At 45.1% G+C, this 18,285-nt stretch overlaps 1 protein-coding gene across 4 annotated transcripts; it reads right to left on the bottom strand.

Annotated features, from left to right (window-relative positions):
- Window positions 1-9: 9 nt before the first annotated feature.
- Window positions 10-17,449, bottom strand: puf60a (poly-U binding splicing factor a). Of its 4 annotated transcripts, XR_006007253.1 has the most exons (14): window positions 17,329-17,449; window positions 15,881-15,976; window positions 15,685-15,771; window positions 14,165-14,215; window positions 12,824-12,985; window positions 10,588-10,680; window positions 10,254-10,467; window positions 8,939-9,129; window positions 8,405-8,519; window positions 5,820-6,055; window positions 3,281-3,560; window positions 1,976-2,094; window positions 1,793-1,855; window positions 10-1,629 (listed from the first exon to the last, which is right to left on the bottom strand). XR_006007253.1 is itself a non-coding variant. In XM_041949557.1 (12 exons), exons 1-12 carry the CDS (start codon window positions 17,347-17,349, stop codon window positions 2,063-2,065), a joined length of 1,578 nt encoding a protein of 525 aa, XP_041805491.1. In that variant the 5' UTR covers window positions 17,350-17,449; the 3' UTR covers window positions 10-2,062. The 4 variants fall into 4 exon arrangements, 2 of the variants coding, with proteins under 2 accessions (XP_041805491.1, XP_041805492.1); XR_006007252.1 differs by having other exon boundaries at window positions 10-1,855; XM_041949557.1 differs by having other exon boundaries at window positions 10-2,094.
- Between the last annotated feature and the right edge of the window lie 836 nt (window positions 17,450-18,285).

The raw sequence follows: 18,285 nt of genomic DNA, 5'->3' as shown, positions 1-18,285 counted from the left end.
AAACCTGTATTTATTCAGTGGTTTTTCACAGCTGAACACATTCACACCTGAAGCTGCTCGGTACAAACAGTCAGTGAAGGCCCCTCAGTGAGGTCAGGTTTGGTTCTGGAAGTACATACATACTTTTTATGTACATACATGTATATATGTGTACGTATATACATACAAGAAAACTGCTGGAGTGTTAATGTAGGACCCAGACTTCCTGTTTTATTCACACCTGTCGAGCGAGGAGCTTCACTGGCTCAGGTCTGATCAGTGTTTTAAACATCTGTGCGGGAATTTTTGAGGTGGGGGTTTTATGCCCTGAATGGAGACTGCAGGTCCTCCTCATCAAGGTGTGCCTCACTGTATGACGCCTGAGAGGAGCTGCAGAACAACAAACCAGCCAACCAACCTTTACAAACTGACTGAGAAGCAGAAACACACCTGCATGAGAATTAAACACCACACTGAATTCAAAGTGCTTTGATTCTTCTTTGAAATGAAATCTATAGCATGAGGAGGACTGAACGGTTTCTGAAGCCGCCTCAGATTCACGTGTATTTCAGGTATTTTTCATGGATTATCAGTGCTAACAGTCTTACACCATATAACCACCAGATGACACCAAACTAACTTAAAGCCTCAGAAACCTGGAATCTCAGGTATTTCTCTGTAACGTTACATTTTCAGGAGTAAATGAGCAAAAATTAAAGAAATACCAAAACTTCTTTGCTGACTTGTGAGGCGTCACTATGACATCATTCTTTTGATAAAAGTGTTTGAGCTTCCTGTCGCGTCCTATATGACCGAAAACTGGAAATGATGTGAGAAGGCCATTTTGGAAAGGCCACGCCCCTCTCGCACACCTGCAGCTCAATGAAAAAAAAGAGTTTCTTGGATGATGAAAGTCCGCCATGATGGATCCTAAACTGTAGGTTCAACGTTACGACACCATCAACCAACAATCAGAAGCTGCATGAAGTTTGTTCACAGATATTTTCACCGTATTGACCAATAAAGTTCAAGGGGCGGGGCTTAGCAGGAAAATGACCATAGTTCCTTAAGAGTTTGTCCAATCATCATAAACTTTGGTACGTACCTTCAGGCCATGTTTGGGAAAAGAAGCATCTTGAGCCTGACCTGTGGGGGCACCACCAATACCAAAACCATGGACCTCAAAACCCCGTGGACAGATTCTCACCAGGTCCAGCAGACGCGCTCAGCAGGTCAGTATGAACCAAAACCTGAACGGCCATATTGACTGATGCAAGTGGGTGTGGCCTATCACATACTGACTCAACTCAAGATGCCCTTGGACGATTCTGATTAACTTCTGATTAACCTGAGTGGAGACGTCTCGCCCTCCCCAGCGAACAGTCACACCAGGTTCATTCAGAGTGATGAAGGAGGACAAATGACCCAACTTTGAGTGTGTAATTACTGACACAGCGCAGCTTCGTGATGATCAGACAGGTGTTCACCTGGATGACACCTGGAACCTGCTCTCTGCTGCTGGCGGCTTTAATTCGGCCACATGGAGCTGCTTCCACCTGAATCACCTCAGTTCTGACCTTCATATTTGACTTTCATACTGTTTGGTTTTATGATTGTTGTTTCTGTGAGGACGCGTCCACTTCATGGAAGCTGATGAGGTGAAAAATAAAGAATAAAGAGTTGATGATCAAATAAAAGATAATGTTTGGATGGAAGTTTAACCATGAACGATGACAGAACTGTTCCTGGTGTCCTGCTGGAAAACAACATCTACATTATGATATAAAGCCTGAGAGGTAATGTGGACGCTCACATCTCAGGAGGACAGACGGACGGACAGCAGCTGAGGACACGTCTCTCTGCTTCGACTCGTTTGCTGTGAAAAGATATTACTGTCAGCGAATCAAACAGCAGCTCAGGATGAATAAAAGCCCACACTTGTTTAAAAAAAAAACAAAAAGCAAAAAGCAGAGTTTTATTCACATATTTTGGACACCTGCAGACACCATCCACCTGTGACGCTTCATCCAGGGTTTGAGTCTCCAGGGACGTCGAGGAGAACCCACGTGTGACCGCCCGATGTTCAAGTGCTCCAACGGCGTTTAGAGAACGTCACTACAACACGGAGAACAAAACCACGGGGACAGATCGAAGTCAGTTTGGACGATGGCGTGGTGTGTTCAGGGACGTCAGTCAGTTTCAACACAACCAGAAGGTGAACATCCAGATGCTTCTGCTGTCGACACATCAACAGGTGAAGTACCGTCTGGACCACAGCAGGCTTCCTGTTTCACATCCACGCGGTTTCTTTCCTGCTGAGCATTTTACAAGACTCAACGCTCAGATGTCACAGGGTTCCTGAACGCAGCAACAAGAGGCTTCAAACGGTCTCTCACCTGTGAGACCTGATCCGGATTAACCTGCCGTTAATCCCTTACGACATGTGAGCAGGAAGGATTCAGACTTCGGGACCTAAAGATCATTTGATATGACTCTATTTAGTTTTAATATTTTCACCTTTCGAACATTAAAAGCGTGACGTGATTAATTTAAATGATTATTTCAAAATCTGAATGAGGGCCACCCCAGAAAACAACAGGTTACACCTACCGTGTACATGTGACACACGTTCACGCTGCTGACTGGGTTGAAGCTCGTCTTGGTGTCATCAGCGTATTTTATATTTGTTAAAATGACGGAGGACGTGAACAGCTGATTTCTTCACCACACAAACTGTTGATTTGGAAAATGATCAGCAGGAATGAAAGTGTCTGTGATTTACAGTTAAAACAGGAGAAAGAGCAGCGTGGCCCTTTAAATCCTGGAGGGAAACAGAGTGTGAGTGTGTGAGTGAGTGAGTGAGTGTGTGTGAGTGAGTGAGTGTGTGTGTGTGTGTGAGTGAGTGAGTGTGTGTGTGAGTGAGTGAGTGTGTGTGAGTGAGTGAGTGTGTGTGTGTGAGTGTGAGTGTGTGTGTGTGTGAGTGTGTGTGAGTGTGTGAGTGTGTGAGTGAGTGTGTGTGTGTGTGTGTCAGAGTGTGTGTGTGTGTGAGTGTGTCTGTGTGTGTGTGTGTGTGTGTGTGTGTCAGTGTGTGTGTGTGTGTGTGTCAGTGTGTGTGTGTGTCAGAGTGTGTCAGTGTGTGTGTGTGTCAGTGTGTGTGTCAGTGTGTGTCAGTGTGTGTGTCAGAGTGTGTCAGTGTGTCAGTGTGTGTGTGTGTGTGTCAGAGTGTGTCAGAGTGTGTCAGTGTGTGTGTGTGTGTGTGTGTGTGTGTGTGTGTGTGTGTTCTATGCCGACAGGTCACTACTTTCGAAGCGGTCCTGGTCGTAGACCTCTGCCACCACCTTGCGTCCTCCGAACCAGCGGCGGTTGAGGGCCTGGATCGCTCGGTTCATCTCAGCCACTTCCGAAAACTCCACGAAGATCTTGACGATGACGTCGGCATCGTCTTCCTCGCCCTGACGCTCCTGGTAGATGATGACACGCTTCACCCGGCCAAACTTCCCGCACTCCTCGGTGACCTCGCCCTCCAAGTCGTCGTCGATGTCGTCGGGACCAACCATGTTCCTCAGGACCATCACGGTGGACTGACAGGGGAGTCAGAGAGAGCAGGTCAGTCACTTCAGCAATAATTCCACTTTCTATCACACCACTGATACTCAAGGTAAGATTGAAACGGACAACTGGTCCTGATTTATCTCATTTCTTATGAAAATAAAACTGAAATGGCCTGAATTTCCTCGTCTCAAATCCTGGAGATCCCAACACAACATGTTCTGTTGCTTCCAGATCAGCTCAGGTTGTTAAACCTTTGCTTCTGAGCCGTGTTTTGGTTGTGACCCAGGACCAGGACTCTGACTCCGGGAGGACACACTGAGTCTATTTTCTGTGGACGACACGTGAATCTGCACAGATCGAGCCAAACAGGATGTCAGACGCAGGAATGGTGTCGAGAATCCGGTAAATTTTTAAAATAAGAGCCCCTGTCCAGACTCAGTCTGGTCATACATCAACAATCAATAATAATTAAAACAGACAAAACAGGTCAGCATTTAATCGCTAAGCCCACTTACTCACAAATATTCAAGAAAAATGACCAAATGAGCAAATTTCAAGCAAGTTAAAATCAGGCAGGGAAAACACTCTGCTTCTGAAACGGTCCCCATGGAGCCACGTGGAGTACGGAACAAGAACGCGTTGCGTACCCGACGTCAAGGAGACGCTACCGTCCTTCGTCCGGACAGCTAAGGCTACTTACTCACCATGAGCCGGGCTACATTAGTCTAAAGCAGTGGTTCTTAACCCGGGTACGATCGAACCCTAGGGGTTCGGTGAGCCGGTCTCAGGGGTTCCGAGCCTCTGCCGCGGAGGTCCAGACGCACCCGACTCATCTTGTCAATTCGTGATGACACGTCCCGCATGGCCATCACTGGCTGCAGGTGATCACGGTGCATTGCTTGGCCAATCAGTGCTGCGAGGAATTTAGCGCACTGAGTAGTCAACATGTGACAGTCGTGGTAGTACGTCGTGTGATTCCTTTCTTAATATTTTAATCCATACTATGTCGAGCAAAAAAAGAAAGTGGTGGGACCAATATGAACAACACGGATTCACATGCATCAAGGAACGTGACGGGAGTCAGTGTCCTATCTGCGTGATTTGCACTGCCACGTTGAGCACCTCTAGTCTCGCACCGGCAAAACTAAAGGAACAGTTCTTGAAGCTGCATGAGATGGGGAACACAAGAACACAACGCTTGCTGAATTCAAGCTGAGGAGAGCCAGATCCGATGAAAAGGCCACTCTGCCTGCTCTTGGATTTGTACCCATCAACAAACCGATCCTCACAGCATCGTACGAAGTTGCTTACCTGATGGCAAAGCAGGGCAAGCCACACACCACTCATGAAACACTCGTAAAACCAGCTGCGCTAAAGATGGCGAATCTGACACTCGGAACAGCGGCCGAAGGTAAATTGCTCTTTCAAATGACGCCATTAGCGACAGAATAGAGGACACCAGTAAAGACATCTTGGCTCAAGTAGTTGCAGATCTGATTTCAAGCCCGGCAAAATTGCCAAGGTGAAGCCAGGCCTATCTGAACTGGTCTCTCAAAGAGTCACACTGATTTGCAGGTATGACATTTGTTGTGAGCTCATGCGATGTGTTGGAGATACACGGTTCATTTTGTGCACCAGTAAAAAACATGTAACTATGTCTTGAATTTGAAAAAAAAAATTTTTTTAAATCATTTCATTTTCACTAGTAGGGTTCACTGGATGCGCATGTGAAACTGGGGGGTTCGGTACCTCCAACAAGGTTAGAACCACTGGTCTAAAGAAACCAGTGCACTCTGCAACCGTACAGACCCTTTCTGCCTGAACAGCACACCCCTAGCTCACTACATGCACGTCTGCTACAAACGTAAAAACTGTAAAGTTTCCACGGAGAGGCTGCCCTCCTCCTTCTGGGCAGCCAACCCTCCCCCTCAAGACCAACCAGACCACCAGAGTGCAAATTAAGTCCCAAGTCAAGATTCCCACATCAAGTTCCAAGTGAAGACCAACAATCACTTGGTGTCAGTGTGGTTCTGGTTCTGAGCTGTTACTGGTTACTGGATACTTCACGAGTCTCCTTTACTCACTCACTGTTACAGACTCGCTGATTTGCTTCTTTTTCTACCTTATAAGACCTCGTAAGTTACTTGCTCATCTGCATTTATGTTTGCTACAGATTTCTAGATTGGACTCTCCCAAGCCCTGATTGTTAGTGTGCTCCAGCAGGGGGGGTTGAACCCTCCTCCCAGTTGGTAGTGCAGTACTCCTGGGGGCAGGACCTGAACCTGTACCTCCTGCTTCCGGAGCAGTTTCCTCATCACCATGTGCCTGGCGCTGCTGCCGCTGATGCTCATGTGCTCCTGCTCACTGAGGGGCTCCATGGCTCCATCCGGCTGTGCCTCCTGCTGATGCTGCTCCTCCTCCTCCTCCTCTCTCCTCTTCACCTCAGAGCCAAAAGAGGCTGGTGTTGCAAGCACCGGGTTCACTAAACCCACCTGAGGCAGGCCAGGTCGAGCTGGGGTGACACCTGGAACAGACAGGAAGCAGGAAGGACAGGACGGTCAGACGGGCGGCAGCAGTCCAGCTGCAGGTAGGGTTGGGCAATATGACGGTATTTACCACGTGACGGCAGAAACGAGTCCACCAGGAGAGATTTGACAAAACCGCTTCCACCGCGAGAGCTATCCTGATCCTCCTCATTCACAGTGTCTGTACTGCTAACCTGCTACACAGCAAGCGAGCGGCATGTTGATGACATCACGGCGTTTAGCTGCTTCTCAGTATGTTGTTTTCAACTCTCAACACTGCAGATGCGTCCAGATAAATGTGACCAGCAGTGGCGGCAGAGACGTTACATCACTGTTCTTCTCATTTGGAACCTCAAACCTTCCATTCAGAAACAAACTCTTTGAGTCAGCTGTTTGTGTTTGTATGAGGTTCCCAATGAAAGAAGAAAATCATCCAATGTGACGAGGGATGGTGCGGTGTGGTTACTTTAAATCACTGAGAACAGTTACTGTACGGTGATATTTACCGTGTCCATCATATAAAATTGTGTACACAGTGATAGAAGACTTTGACCATATTGCCCACCCCTAGCTGCAGGGAGCCGCCCAGGCTGCTACAGAAGAAGAACCTTGTTCTAGATGGCAGCTTCTCCATCGCACTGGGACCGGCCCCCGGCCTCTTCTACCAACCACAGCATACACTGGGTGCAATGGTTTAACAAGCCTGTACCACCCTGCTCAGGGGATGGGCGGAGTTAAAACAACTATGCTTACACTGACTTTTTGCTTCTGTTCTGTATCTGCATTAAAAGCATGTATTAACTCCACCCACCCAGGGTACATCACCACCCAAACAGTAAACGAGCGCCCCCACAGACATCCTGACTGCGTGACTGCACCCTCTAACTCTCGGCTGCTGGATGTTCTTCCTCTAGTGTGAATTTTCAAACTAATACTTACGATTGGTGCAGAAAAAATCTTTGGACTCAGAGGAGGAGGAACCAGCCCCACTGACAAGTCAAACTGACCCACCCCTGAACCCCACCGCTCATCAATGAACAACATGACTGAAACTCCACAAATCACAAAGGATCTGAGACTCACTGGCCAATAGCAATGAGGGGCTATGTTTAAAGGGAGGGGCTAGAAACAGTCCTCTTCACTTGGTTGGTCAGTGTGCAGCAAAGGGGAGGGGTTAAGAGGTCACTGTCGGTGCAAATGTTGGGGGTTGAGAGGGGTGGGGGAAGAGGAGAGAAAAAACAGAGAGAGAAAAAAGACAATGAAAGAGAAAATCTATTAGTGGAGATGCTTCTGATGAAGCAACACAAACAACAACTGGGACAAACTACCTTCAGTTTGGAGTCTGTTCAGATCAGTTTTGACTGATGGGGGGCGCCTCAGCCGGCTGAGACACTTTACAGAGGAGCTTGACACCTAAACAGACCCCAAAGTCCTGAAAGATTTCACTGTTTTTTCTTCCCAGATCAGATCAGATCAGATCAGATCAGATCAGATCTTCTGTTGTGCACACAACAGATTATCTCTTCATACAAGTAATTATCTTGTTCGCAGAAGTTTTTATCTCGTTTGTAAAAGATCAAAAATCACAAATTTGACTCAAGATGCTTTTCAGCCTGTGCAGCACATGACACCATCGCTCCTCAGACACAACGTCAGATCTCATTTGCACAAGATCCCTATGTTTTCAGATCAGTTCTCATCATGTTCTCTCAAGTTCTTCTAATGTTTACGAATGTTTATCTAGTGGGCGTGTTCTTTTTGTTAGAACCAGTTATTACCTGGTTCTAACACGTTATTTTCTTTACACAGGCTCTCATTTTCATCTTGTCCTCACAGGTTTTATCTTCTTTGTAGAGCTCATTATTTTGTTTGCACGAGATACAGAAGAGCAAAGAACAAAAAAATGATAAAACAAAGAAAAACATCATCTGTCCTGAATCAGGAAACACGTAAAAGATAAAAATACACAAATGAAAGACAGCAAATATCCACAAAAATAGCAAAACTGATTTAAAAAAACTAAAATCTGCAATGAAACTTTTAAAAGTTTAAAGTTGTGTTCAGGCGATTATTCGTCCAAATAATTTGTCTTCTGTGTATGTATATGGTTGTGTGGGCAGGTAACAGTCCACAGGTGTGTGAGATGCTGTGGGAGGGGCTTAGAGGATAAACCAAAACATGTCAGACTAAAACTTTGTGATGTTGTTGTGAAAAATACGATCAGATTACAACTGGCTGCACACTGACACTTCAATCAGGAGATCTTTAATGTGATTGGATAGCAGCATGACTCGTTACTGTGGGGACGGGGTTTACGTATGTGTTGGTGGGGCTGTAGGTGTTCCTACCTGTGATGACACCTGGAGCCTGAGCAGCCATTACAGCCTGAGGGAGTCCTCCAAGCTGCTGAGAGAGGAGCGCCGGTCCAGCCAGAGCTCCGAGCACCGACGTTCCCACTGCCTCCTGAATGCACCACAGAACCAAACAGATTTAATCCTGTGGAAAAAACATCAAGTACTGCAAAAGTATATATACTACGGCCCCAAATATATGAGACAGAGGAGAAAATATTGCAAATATTGAGGGAAATATAGAAAACACTGCAGAAAATATATTAACAAAATGTATAAAAACATTAATGAAAATACCTATAAATCCAAATTTATACACTTCAATGGAAACGATTGGTAGTAAACAACTAATATCCAACATCTATCAAATACTAGTACATAAAATACCTACTTCTGTATGGAAAGTACATCCAGTGTTGTAGTATCGCATGCAGACCTACAGCCACCACTGCAGTACCACCACGTTACCCTTCAGTATTTATTTGTTAAACATTCACATATTTTCTGTTTCCTGCGGGGGGGCTTCATCACCTGAGCACTGATCTTGGCGGTGGCAGCGGCAGCAGCCACGGCGGCGGCGGCAGGGAGGCCTCCCGGAGTCGTCGGCGTGAGGAGGGGTACGGGCGGAGTCACGGCCTTCCCCACCCGCAGGTACTGACCCCCCAGGTCAAACAGGTTCATGGAGGCAACGGCATCCTGGGAAGACTGAGCCTTCTCGTACTCTGGAGACAAAATCATGATCAGATGACTGATAGACCAACTAAAGCGCAGTCAGCACCACCAGGGCCGCACTCAGAAACCACATGGGTAGGATCTATAAACGTGGGCAGGATCTATAAACATGGGCAGGATCTATAAACGTGGGCAGGATCTATAAACGTGGGCAGGATCTATAAACGTGGGCAGGGTCTATAAACGTGGGCGGGATCTATAAACGTGGGCGGGATCTATAAACATGGGTAGGATCTATAAACGTGGGCAGGATCTATAAACGTGGGCGGGATCTATAAACGTGGGCGGGATCTATAAACATGGGTAGGATCTATAAACGTGGGTAGGATCTATAAACGTGGGCAGGATCTATAAACGTGAGCGGGATCTATAAACGTGAGCAGGATCTATAAACGTGGGCGGGATCTATAAACGTGGGCGGGATCTATAAACGTGGGTAGGATCTATAAACGTGGGCAGGATCTATAAACGTGGGTAGGATCTATAAACGTGGGCAGGATCTATAAACGTGAGCGGGATCTATAAACGTGAGCGGGATCTATAAACGTGGGCGGGATCTATAAACGTGGGCAGGATCTATAAACGTGGGCGGGATCTATAAACGTGGGCGGGATCTATAAACGTGGGCAGGATCTATAAACGTGGGCAGGATCTATAAACGTGAGCGGGATCTATAAACGTGGGCAGGATCTATAAACATGGGCAGGATCTATAAACGTGGGCAGGATCTATAAACGTGAGCGGTGCATTTTCTATTTGCATCCCTTTTCCCATTTGTGCCCCGTTTACCCGTTTTTTTGGAGGATCTGTTCTGTCTGTACAAGATTTATATATTTTTCACAGAAGTTGTTGACTTTCTCTTCTAAATTTTCTTGTACTCTCACATTTATTTTTTCTGATTAAGTTATTATCTATCACACAAGTGATATCTAAGATATGAATCTTGATCTCACAAGTTTGATCTTGTTTGCAGGAGACAGCTGATTCTTCAAGGTCTGGAATCAACAGTCAACTGAATATCTTTAGTTTTAGGACTGCACTTCTTTGTGTCCTTAACTTTCTGGATCAGTTGTCCAACATTAGCTTCGTGGATTTAAATGCCAGCTGTGCTCACCAATGAAGCCGTATCCTTTGTGGCGTCCGGTCGTCGGCTCTCGGGACAACATGCAGGACTTGATCTTTCCAAAAGCCTCAAAGACACTCTTGATGTCGTCATCGGAGAGGTCGGGGTGGACAGACGCCACGTAGATCCTGTTAAAGGCGCGTGCTTCCTCTGCGAGCTGGTCGATGATTGGCTGAGCTTGGCCAATGTTACTGGGCCTCCCAACCTGCAAAACAGCAGGAGGGAAGAATACACAGACCTGGTGTAACACTTTACCCTGGTCGGCAGCTGAAGTTTAGTTTCATTCCACTGGAAGTGTCTGACTGGTCAGTTTCAATGGACTCACCTTGATGTTTCTGCCCCCGAGGACGACAGAGTTCATCTGTTCCAGAGCCAGCTGAGCCGCTTCTGGCATCTCGTACTCTACGAAGGCGAAACCCTGCAGACGTGAACATGCTGAAGACTTAATGAAGCAGACCTGACAGCAGCAACAGCAGACTGAAGCTGTTTTACATTTTACTGCTCGTTCATGCTCCTAATCTGTGACCTGGTCCCTCTCTACAAGCCTGAACAGGACTAACAATGGCTCCACCAGCCCTCAGCCGCGGATCCCTCGTTTAGATCTCCTCATTTTCATCTTCTGGCTCTTTCTCCGCCGATGGAAGCTGTGACTGTTTTAAATGATTTAATCTCATTTTGTCTTTCCTATTTCATTCATCAATCAAACTTTATTTCTATACCGCCTTCCAACATCCAAGAGGAGCACAAGGCGCTTCAAGGATAACTTTGGTTTTTTACAACCTGGACCTTATTTGTAGCATTAAATACGCAAAATAAATAACGCATAATCTGCGGAAACTCGTTCATATTCCAATATTTTGTTCTGATATGCTGGTGCTATTCCCCTCTGAGCCGGCGGTCGGCTAGTTCAGCTGTAGTTTGGCACAGCTATGGTTCGTTATTGCGTATTCGTAGCCGACCGCTGCAGAGTCAGCCGTGTTGTGGCTGGCTGCTCGCAGCGCCCGGCGTTCGGTAATGACATCATCCACGTCAGAGGTAGTTGCCTAGAGACGCCGGATGTTGATAACATGCCCGAGTCCCGAGCACTCGCATTATACGGATACACGCGCCGCTACTCTGGGGCTAATTTCTTCAAAACGAGTCCAAATGCCACCAAAGTTGTCTGGGTGAGTAATTAATGCTACAAATAAGGTCCAGGTTGTAAAAAACCAAAGTTATCCTTTAACAAAGAAAAAATAAAAACAACAAATAAATTAAATAAATTAAAACACGTAAAAAGAATTTTAAAAAGCACACAGTCAGAAACAGGCTAAGCATTAAACGCCAGGTGGTACAAGTGCGTTTTAAGATGACATTTAAAATCAATGTAACTGTGCTGTATAAAACACGTTGTAATATGTTCAGATTTACAGTATCATCTGCATTGGTGCGTCATGTGATCCAAGTAGATACACAATGCATGCTGGGAAACAGACAGACACACTGTAGCTGTGTACTGTGTGTTGCAATAGCCTGGCGAGCTAATAGTAAGTAATGGATGAAATAAAGCACAAACAGCTGGAAAGATGTTTGGCGTTTGACAGCCACGTTTGTCTGGACGACACTCTGAAAAGTTGATCCAGCCAGTAAGACAATAGATGAGTGGTATGATGATCTAAACCATGTGACAGCAGAAACATGTCCACCAGTAGAGAGCTGACTGTACACAGCTTCATTTTCCACTGCGGGAGCTAACCCACTAACCAGCTAACCAGCTAACCAGCACAGCAGCTAGCTGACGACAGCGTGCACTGTCGCAAAACCTCTAGATCATCCGCTGGTAGAAGGTCTGTATAACAAAGACAAAAATATAGCCTCTGTCTCCGTTGTTAACTTCAGCAGTACCAGGCGGATTCGGTTGGGTCTGAAAGCCACATGCACAGGCCAGGTTTGGGTCTTAGTTTTCAGGCCTGTGTGGGCTGACATCTCAACAATGGAGACTTTGAACCTGGCCCAACAGTGTTCCACGTCCCCAACCTCCCTCAGCCAGGGAGGGGTTGGGGTGAACCCGGTCTGTCCGGCAGTCTCCCTCATCATCTGATCCATCGAGCTCTGCTCTACAGTCATAGATCTGTTGAGGAGTTCTGGTTTCAAGCACAAGCTCTGATGAAAGCTCTGGACATCGCCGGGTTCTCCTGGCTGACACACCTCTTCAGTGTCACATGGGGATCGAGAACAATGTCCAAAGTCAGGAACAATCACACTGTTTAGTCTCCCCAGTAAAGCTTTTATCTACGTGCTGAAAAGGAGGCCCCGACCAACTGTCAAACCTCAGATCCAGGTGGAGCCATGAAGAGGTCGAGGATCAGTGGATCAGCAGATCAGCTCTTACACACTGACTCTGACCTCTGTTCCTTCGCATCAAAAGGAGCCAGCCGAGGTGGGTCGGGCCTTTGATCAGGATGCTCCTGGGCACCTTCCTTCAGAGGTCACGTCCAACTGGTAGGACACCCCAGACCTGACCTAGAACACCCTGGAGGGATTAAGAGTTACAGAAAAGAGAGAGTCTGGTGATGTCTGACCTTGTGTTTCATGGTGACTGAGTCCCAGGACATGTCTATGCTTTTGATTGGTCCAAATGGAGCGAAGGCCTGTCTGATGGTGTCCTCCCCCAGCTCGTAGTAGATGGAGCCAACATAAACTCGACACATGATGGCCAGAGCTCTCTGACGCTGAGCCGCTACCTGAACACAAGCAGACAGGAAGTCAAACAGCTGAATCAAAACCACAACAACACGTCTCAGTCTGGACCTGGTTTGGACCGAAGGCTTGACTCGGGGGGGCTCTGACCTGGACACAATGGTCACAAAATTTGGTAAATTTGGAGTAAAAAAAAAATCTAAAATTTTATGAAAAGCTTCCAGGGGAAGTTAAGATCGCAGTTTTAGCACTTTTGGGAATTTTGCACAATTTCTAGGTAGAAATTAAACAATTGAATTGTACCAATAATCTGACAGCACTTCATTAAATAGGAACTCAGTCCAATCACAACCCTCTGCATTAACTGTGCATCCTTCCATCATAGGGGCAGCCCACACAGGCTTTCAAAACAAATTACATGACCGGAGACAATTTATTTTAGGTGTTTTAGATTACATTAGATTAGATTAGATTAGATCAGATTAGAAGAGACTTTATTGATCTCACATAGAGAAATTCACATGATATGTCAGTTAACCAGCAGACAATAGCTGAAAGTAAAGCACACAGGTTCTGTCCTGTTAACATCTCAGGCTAGTTATTGTTAGCGAGCAGTTACTATGAGTGATGCTAACGGAGGAGTTTTAATTAACTTATTTCAAGTCATTCTTGTTAAATGACTCAATTTATTTAATTCAAGTTCAGCTCAATTAAATTGTTGATCTTTTAGTTTTAATTAGAAAAGTTTTCAATTATGTCTGCTCGCAATGTGCTAAATGATGTTTTTCATTTCTATCTGGTAAATAAAGGCTGAGCTAAATTACTGTTTCACATGTCGGATTTAATAATCGATATATCTCCACCTCTGCTGCTCAGATTTACTTTGAAGCTCTGGAGGACTGCACTACCATTTACATTTGCACTATTACATTCTCAATGTTTCATTGTTTAGATTGTACAGTTTTTATTTATCTCTTTTTTTAATATATGTCCTGTCACAAAAGGGTTGAAGAGTAACGCAATTTCGATTCTCTGTTTGTCCTGTACATACTGCAGAATTGACAATAAATCTGACTTTGACTTTGAAATTTTTTTTTTAATCATTTTTTGATTGGAGCATTTTTTATTCTGTGTGATGAGCTGGATGGTTTTCAACGATCATTAAAGAGCAAGTTTATATTATAAAGTTTATATTATATATATATTAAAGTGACTTTACTTACTGACTGGAGAGGAGACAGAGCGTCGCCCAGGCCCATCGTCAGAGACGCCATCTGCCAGACAGACAGAGAGAGAGAGACAGAGAGAGAGAGAGAGAGACAGAGAGAGAGAGAGGGACAGGTAGAGACAGACAGAGAGAGACAGGTAGAGAGAGAGACAGACAGAGAGAGACAGGTAGAGAGAGAGACAGGTAGATACTTCAGCTCTTTTAGAAAACACAAACCTTATCTGTTTTAAAATAAGATCAACCTCAGAACCAACAAGAAGCAGAAACGTCCTTCAGGAAGATGAAGCTAACGCGGCTAACGCGGCTAACCAGGCAGGTGGGTGGCTAACAACAGCTGACGCAAAAATACCAAACGTACAACAAAGCAAAAGAGACTGAATCCTCTCTGTCTGATCAACTAGTGAACGAGTGCTACCTGAGTCTCTGCTAACTAGCATACTGAGCAAAAGCAAAGGAGAACATGGAAAAGTAACCAAAGGAAGTAAACAGTGAACAGGTGAACGTTACTGCTTTATGTTGTGGTGTCAGGCTGAAGCACAAGACTTCATCCGCAGGCTGTGTTACCTGCAGGCTGGTGAAGGCGTGTGTGTTACCTGCAGGCTGGTGAAGGTGTGTGTGTTACCTGCAGGCAGGTGAAGGTGTGTGTGTCACCTGCAGGCAGGTGAAGGTGTGTGTGTTACCTGCAGGCAGGTGAAGGTGTGTGTGTTACCTGCAGACAGGTGAAGGTGTGTGTGTCACCTGCAGGCAGGTGAAGGTGTGTGTGTTACCTGCAGGCAGGTGAAGGTGTGTGTGTTACCTGCAGGCAGGTGAAGGTGTGTGTGTCACCTGCAGGCTGGTGAAGGTGTGTGTGTTACCTGCAGGCAGGTGAAGGTGTGTGTGTCACCTGCAGACAGGTGAAGGTGTGTGTGTTACCTGTAGACAGGTGAAGGTGTGTGTGTTACCTGCAGGCTGGTGAAGGTGTGTGTTACCTGCAGGCTGGTAAAGGTGTGTGTGTTACCTGCAGGCAGGTGAAGGTGTGTGTGTCACCTGCAGGCTGGTGAAGGTGTGTGTGTTACCTGCAGGCAGGTGAAGGTGTGTCTGTTACCTGCAGGCTGGTGAAGGTGTGTGTTACCTGCAGACAGGTGAAGGTGTGTGTGTTACCTGCAGACAGGTGAAGGTGTGTATTACCTGCAGGCTGGTGAAGGTGTGTGTTACCTGCAGACAGGTGAAGGTGTGTATTACCTGCAGGCTGGTGAACTGCTGCTGCTGAGCCAGTGTGTGTCACCTGCAGGCTGGTGAAGGTGTGTGTGTTACCTGCAGGCTGGTGAAGGTGTGTGTTACCTGCAGGCAGGTGAAGGTGTGTGTGTTACCTGCAGGCAGGTGAAGGTGTGTGTGTTACCTGCAGGCTGGTGAAGGTGTGTGTTACCTGCAGACAGGTGAAGGTGTGTGTGTTACCTGCAGACAGGTGAAGGTGTGTATTACCTGCAGGCTGGTGAAGGTGTGTGTTACCTGCAGACAGGTGAAGGTGTGTATTACCTGCAGGCTGGTGAACTGCTGCTGCTGAGCCAGAGTCTGTTTGACCAGAACGCTCTTGATGCTCTGCTCCATGGCGTACTTCTTCGCCTGCAGACAGGAGACAGCCAATCACAACTCACATTACAACACCAGCTCTGATACGCACACACATATACACGCTGTAGACAGTGTGTATATGTGTGTGTGCATGTGTTACCTTCTGCAGCGCCTCCTGCTGGTTGGGGGTAAGCGGCGGCAGGCCCAGCTTGGTGGTGGTGCTCTGTCCGTTCTCCATGATGAGAGCCGGCCCTCCCTGTTAAGACCACCAACAGGTGAAGAAAACAAACACCCTCAGGTGCCTCAGCCCTGGTTTATACGACTCTGACAGAACGATGAACTATGTTTTCTAACGTGTCTTCTTCACTACATTCAACTGAGTAGAAATGGGCTCATTATTGCCTCCTTTGGTCACCACAGGAACAACACCCACTATAACAGGTGTGACTGTTTCAATTCACTTTATTTTCATTTGCCATCTTTTTTATAAACCCTCATTCAGGAATGTTAAATGTTAAAGCACATTATCATTTATGATGTGATCTCATCAGACAAGTCATCAGTCCAACGATCACAAAGTCAAAGATTTTCAGTTTATGATCACATCAAACTAAAAGTCCTCACAGCTGAGAAAATGGAGCATTTGGCATTGTTTGTTTGAAAAATTATTAAAATGATTTATATGTTATTAAGATAGCTAATGATTATTAGTCTGTCAGACAATACATTAACTGGTTAATCTTTTCAGCTCCATCAATGATTTTGTTCTGAAAACACGACATATTTAAAGTGGACAGTCAGTGTAGATGGAAGATCTGATCAAACTTCTCTTTGCATCTCTGTCGTGTCACTTCAGTTTCTTATTATTTCTATCGTCTTTGTTATTAAAGTGTTGGACTGACTGTGTTCACTACAGCCACACTTCCAGATTTAAGATTAATGACACATTTTTCTGATGGCCACTTGTTTCTGATTTGGCGGTTTGGTGTAAGACAGCCTCAGGCGGCTGGGCTGGTTTACCATGAGCTGGGCTGGTTGTTAGTACATTAAAACAGTATGTTATCAACACATTCATGGTTATGTGAACACATCCAGTCACTCAGCGCAACTTTAATACGACATAATGTTCATTCATTCTGCTGAGAGGAGATATGAGCAGGGGGGGGGAGTTACCTTCTCAGATTAAATTTACTCTTGATGTTGTTTGAGTTTGAGTCACATTGTTCTGTCTTTATTTTTAAGGTCGAGGAACTCAAACCCACCTGGCAACACTGTATACGGAGCTTCCTGTTTCTCTGAACACAGAACCACAGCTAGCTTAGCTTCAGCTAACAGAACCGTCCAGAACTTCTCTGATGCTAGCTTATCTTCGCTCCTCAAAGTCTGCAGTTGCTAAAATTAATGTTTTCACCTGGTCAGTTTCACTGATTTCTGTTTGTGTGTGCGTGTGTGTGTGTGTGTTTGTGTGTGTGGTTAAAACATAATTTAATCTTAATTGCAGGCAGAAAACAGCAGGCGGCTTCACGTCAGTCCGGTTCTTCCTGATAGTTAGCTTAGCATGTCTGCACCAAAGCCGATAAACAGACAGAATAATGAGAGCGTCCATACCGCGGAGACTGTCACCGCCATACAGCTTCTGCTCCCCCAGCTCCGTTATCTCTTCAGCTGGATGAAAAACTGCCTGATATTTCTGATGTTTATGTCTCTGTTGTCCCAACCTGCACACCCCAGAAGCACTTCCGCTCATCACATCCGTTGACGCGAAGTTTTTCAAAATAAATGATGTGTCAGGCGCTGAAATCTCGCTACGATCTTTTGAGCTGATCTACAGGATTTATGGCCAGAAACACTAAATGGGTCCTTTTTATATTAATAAAACAGACAATTTAACCGTTTAATAAATGATTACCTACGTGGTGAATTACATTTAAAATAAATTAAACAAATTGATTAAAAATATAATTGAAATAAAGGAGTTTAACGAAACTATTTTCTATATGTTTGAATATATTCTGAGCATTTATCTTAAGTTTATTTCACTGCTGTTGCATTTTCTCCCTCAAATGTCTTTTTATTTATTTCATTTTATTTATTTTTCTACTTATTAGTTTTCTTCTGGGAGTGATGTTTGTTCTGATTTGATACAATTATTTATATACAGTTTAACAGTTCATAAGCATGTTTTATCAAGAAAAACCAACCATAACTGTCACACTGCTCAATCTTCTGATCTGATTAGGAAAATATTTGAAACGTTTTTCAACACTAAATGTGTGAGTCCAAAAAGATTTCTGGCTCATGTTAAGTCATGTGTGTATATATTCAGATGTGTTTGTGTGCCCACACTGTAATAAACATGTATATTTTAGTATGAATATGTTCCATTGATTCTTTAATAGATTTGGTTGTTTTATTCTAACTGTTTTTCTTTGTTGTCTGGTATAAACTTCATGTTTTCTCTATAACTTCTTTTTGTCCATTTTTTTGAATAAACAGTTGGAAAGCAGTGGTGACACTGAGTGACATCATCGTTTTATTTAGTCATTCGCTCAATTCATTCTGGTT

Source organism: Chelmon rostratus, chromosome 12 (genome assembly GCF_017976325.1).
Source record: "Chelmon rostratus isolate fCheRos1 chromosome 12, fCheRos1.pri, whole genome shotgun sequence".
Classification (NCBI taxonomy): domain Eukaryota; kingdom Metazoa; phylum Chordata; class Actinopteri; order Chaetodontiformes; family Chaetodontidae; genus Chelmon; species Chelmon rostratus.
The sequence above is the reverse complement of the archived record's forward strand: the minus strand, read 5'-3'. Positions and strand labels throughout refer to the sequence as shown.

Coding starts and splice junctions, on each gene's coding strand:
- puf60a (XM_041949557.1), bottom strand. CDS start 17,349: ATGGCGGTGACAGTCTCCGCG. Junction 15,772..15,880: donor AGCAGGAGGCGCTGCAGAAG/GTAACACATGCA, acceptor TCCTGTCTGCAG/GCGAAGAAGTACGCCATGGA. Junction 9,130..10,253: donor CAAAGGATACGGCTTCATTG/GTGAGCACAGCT, acceptor TTTTGTCTCCAG/AGTACGAGAAGGCTCAGTCT.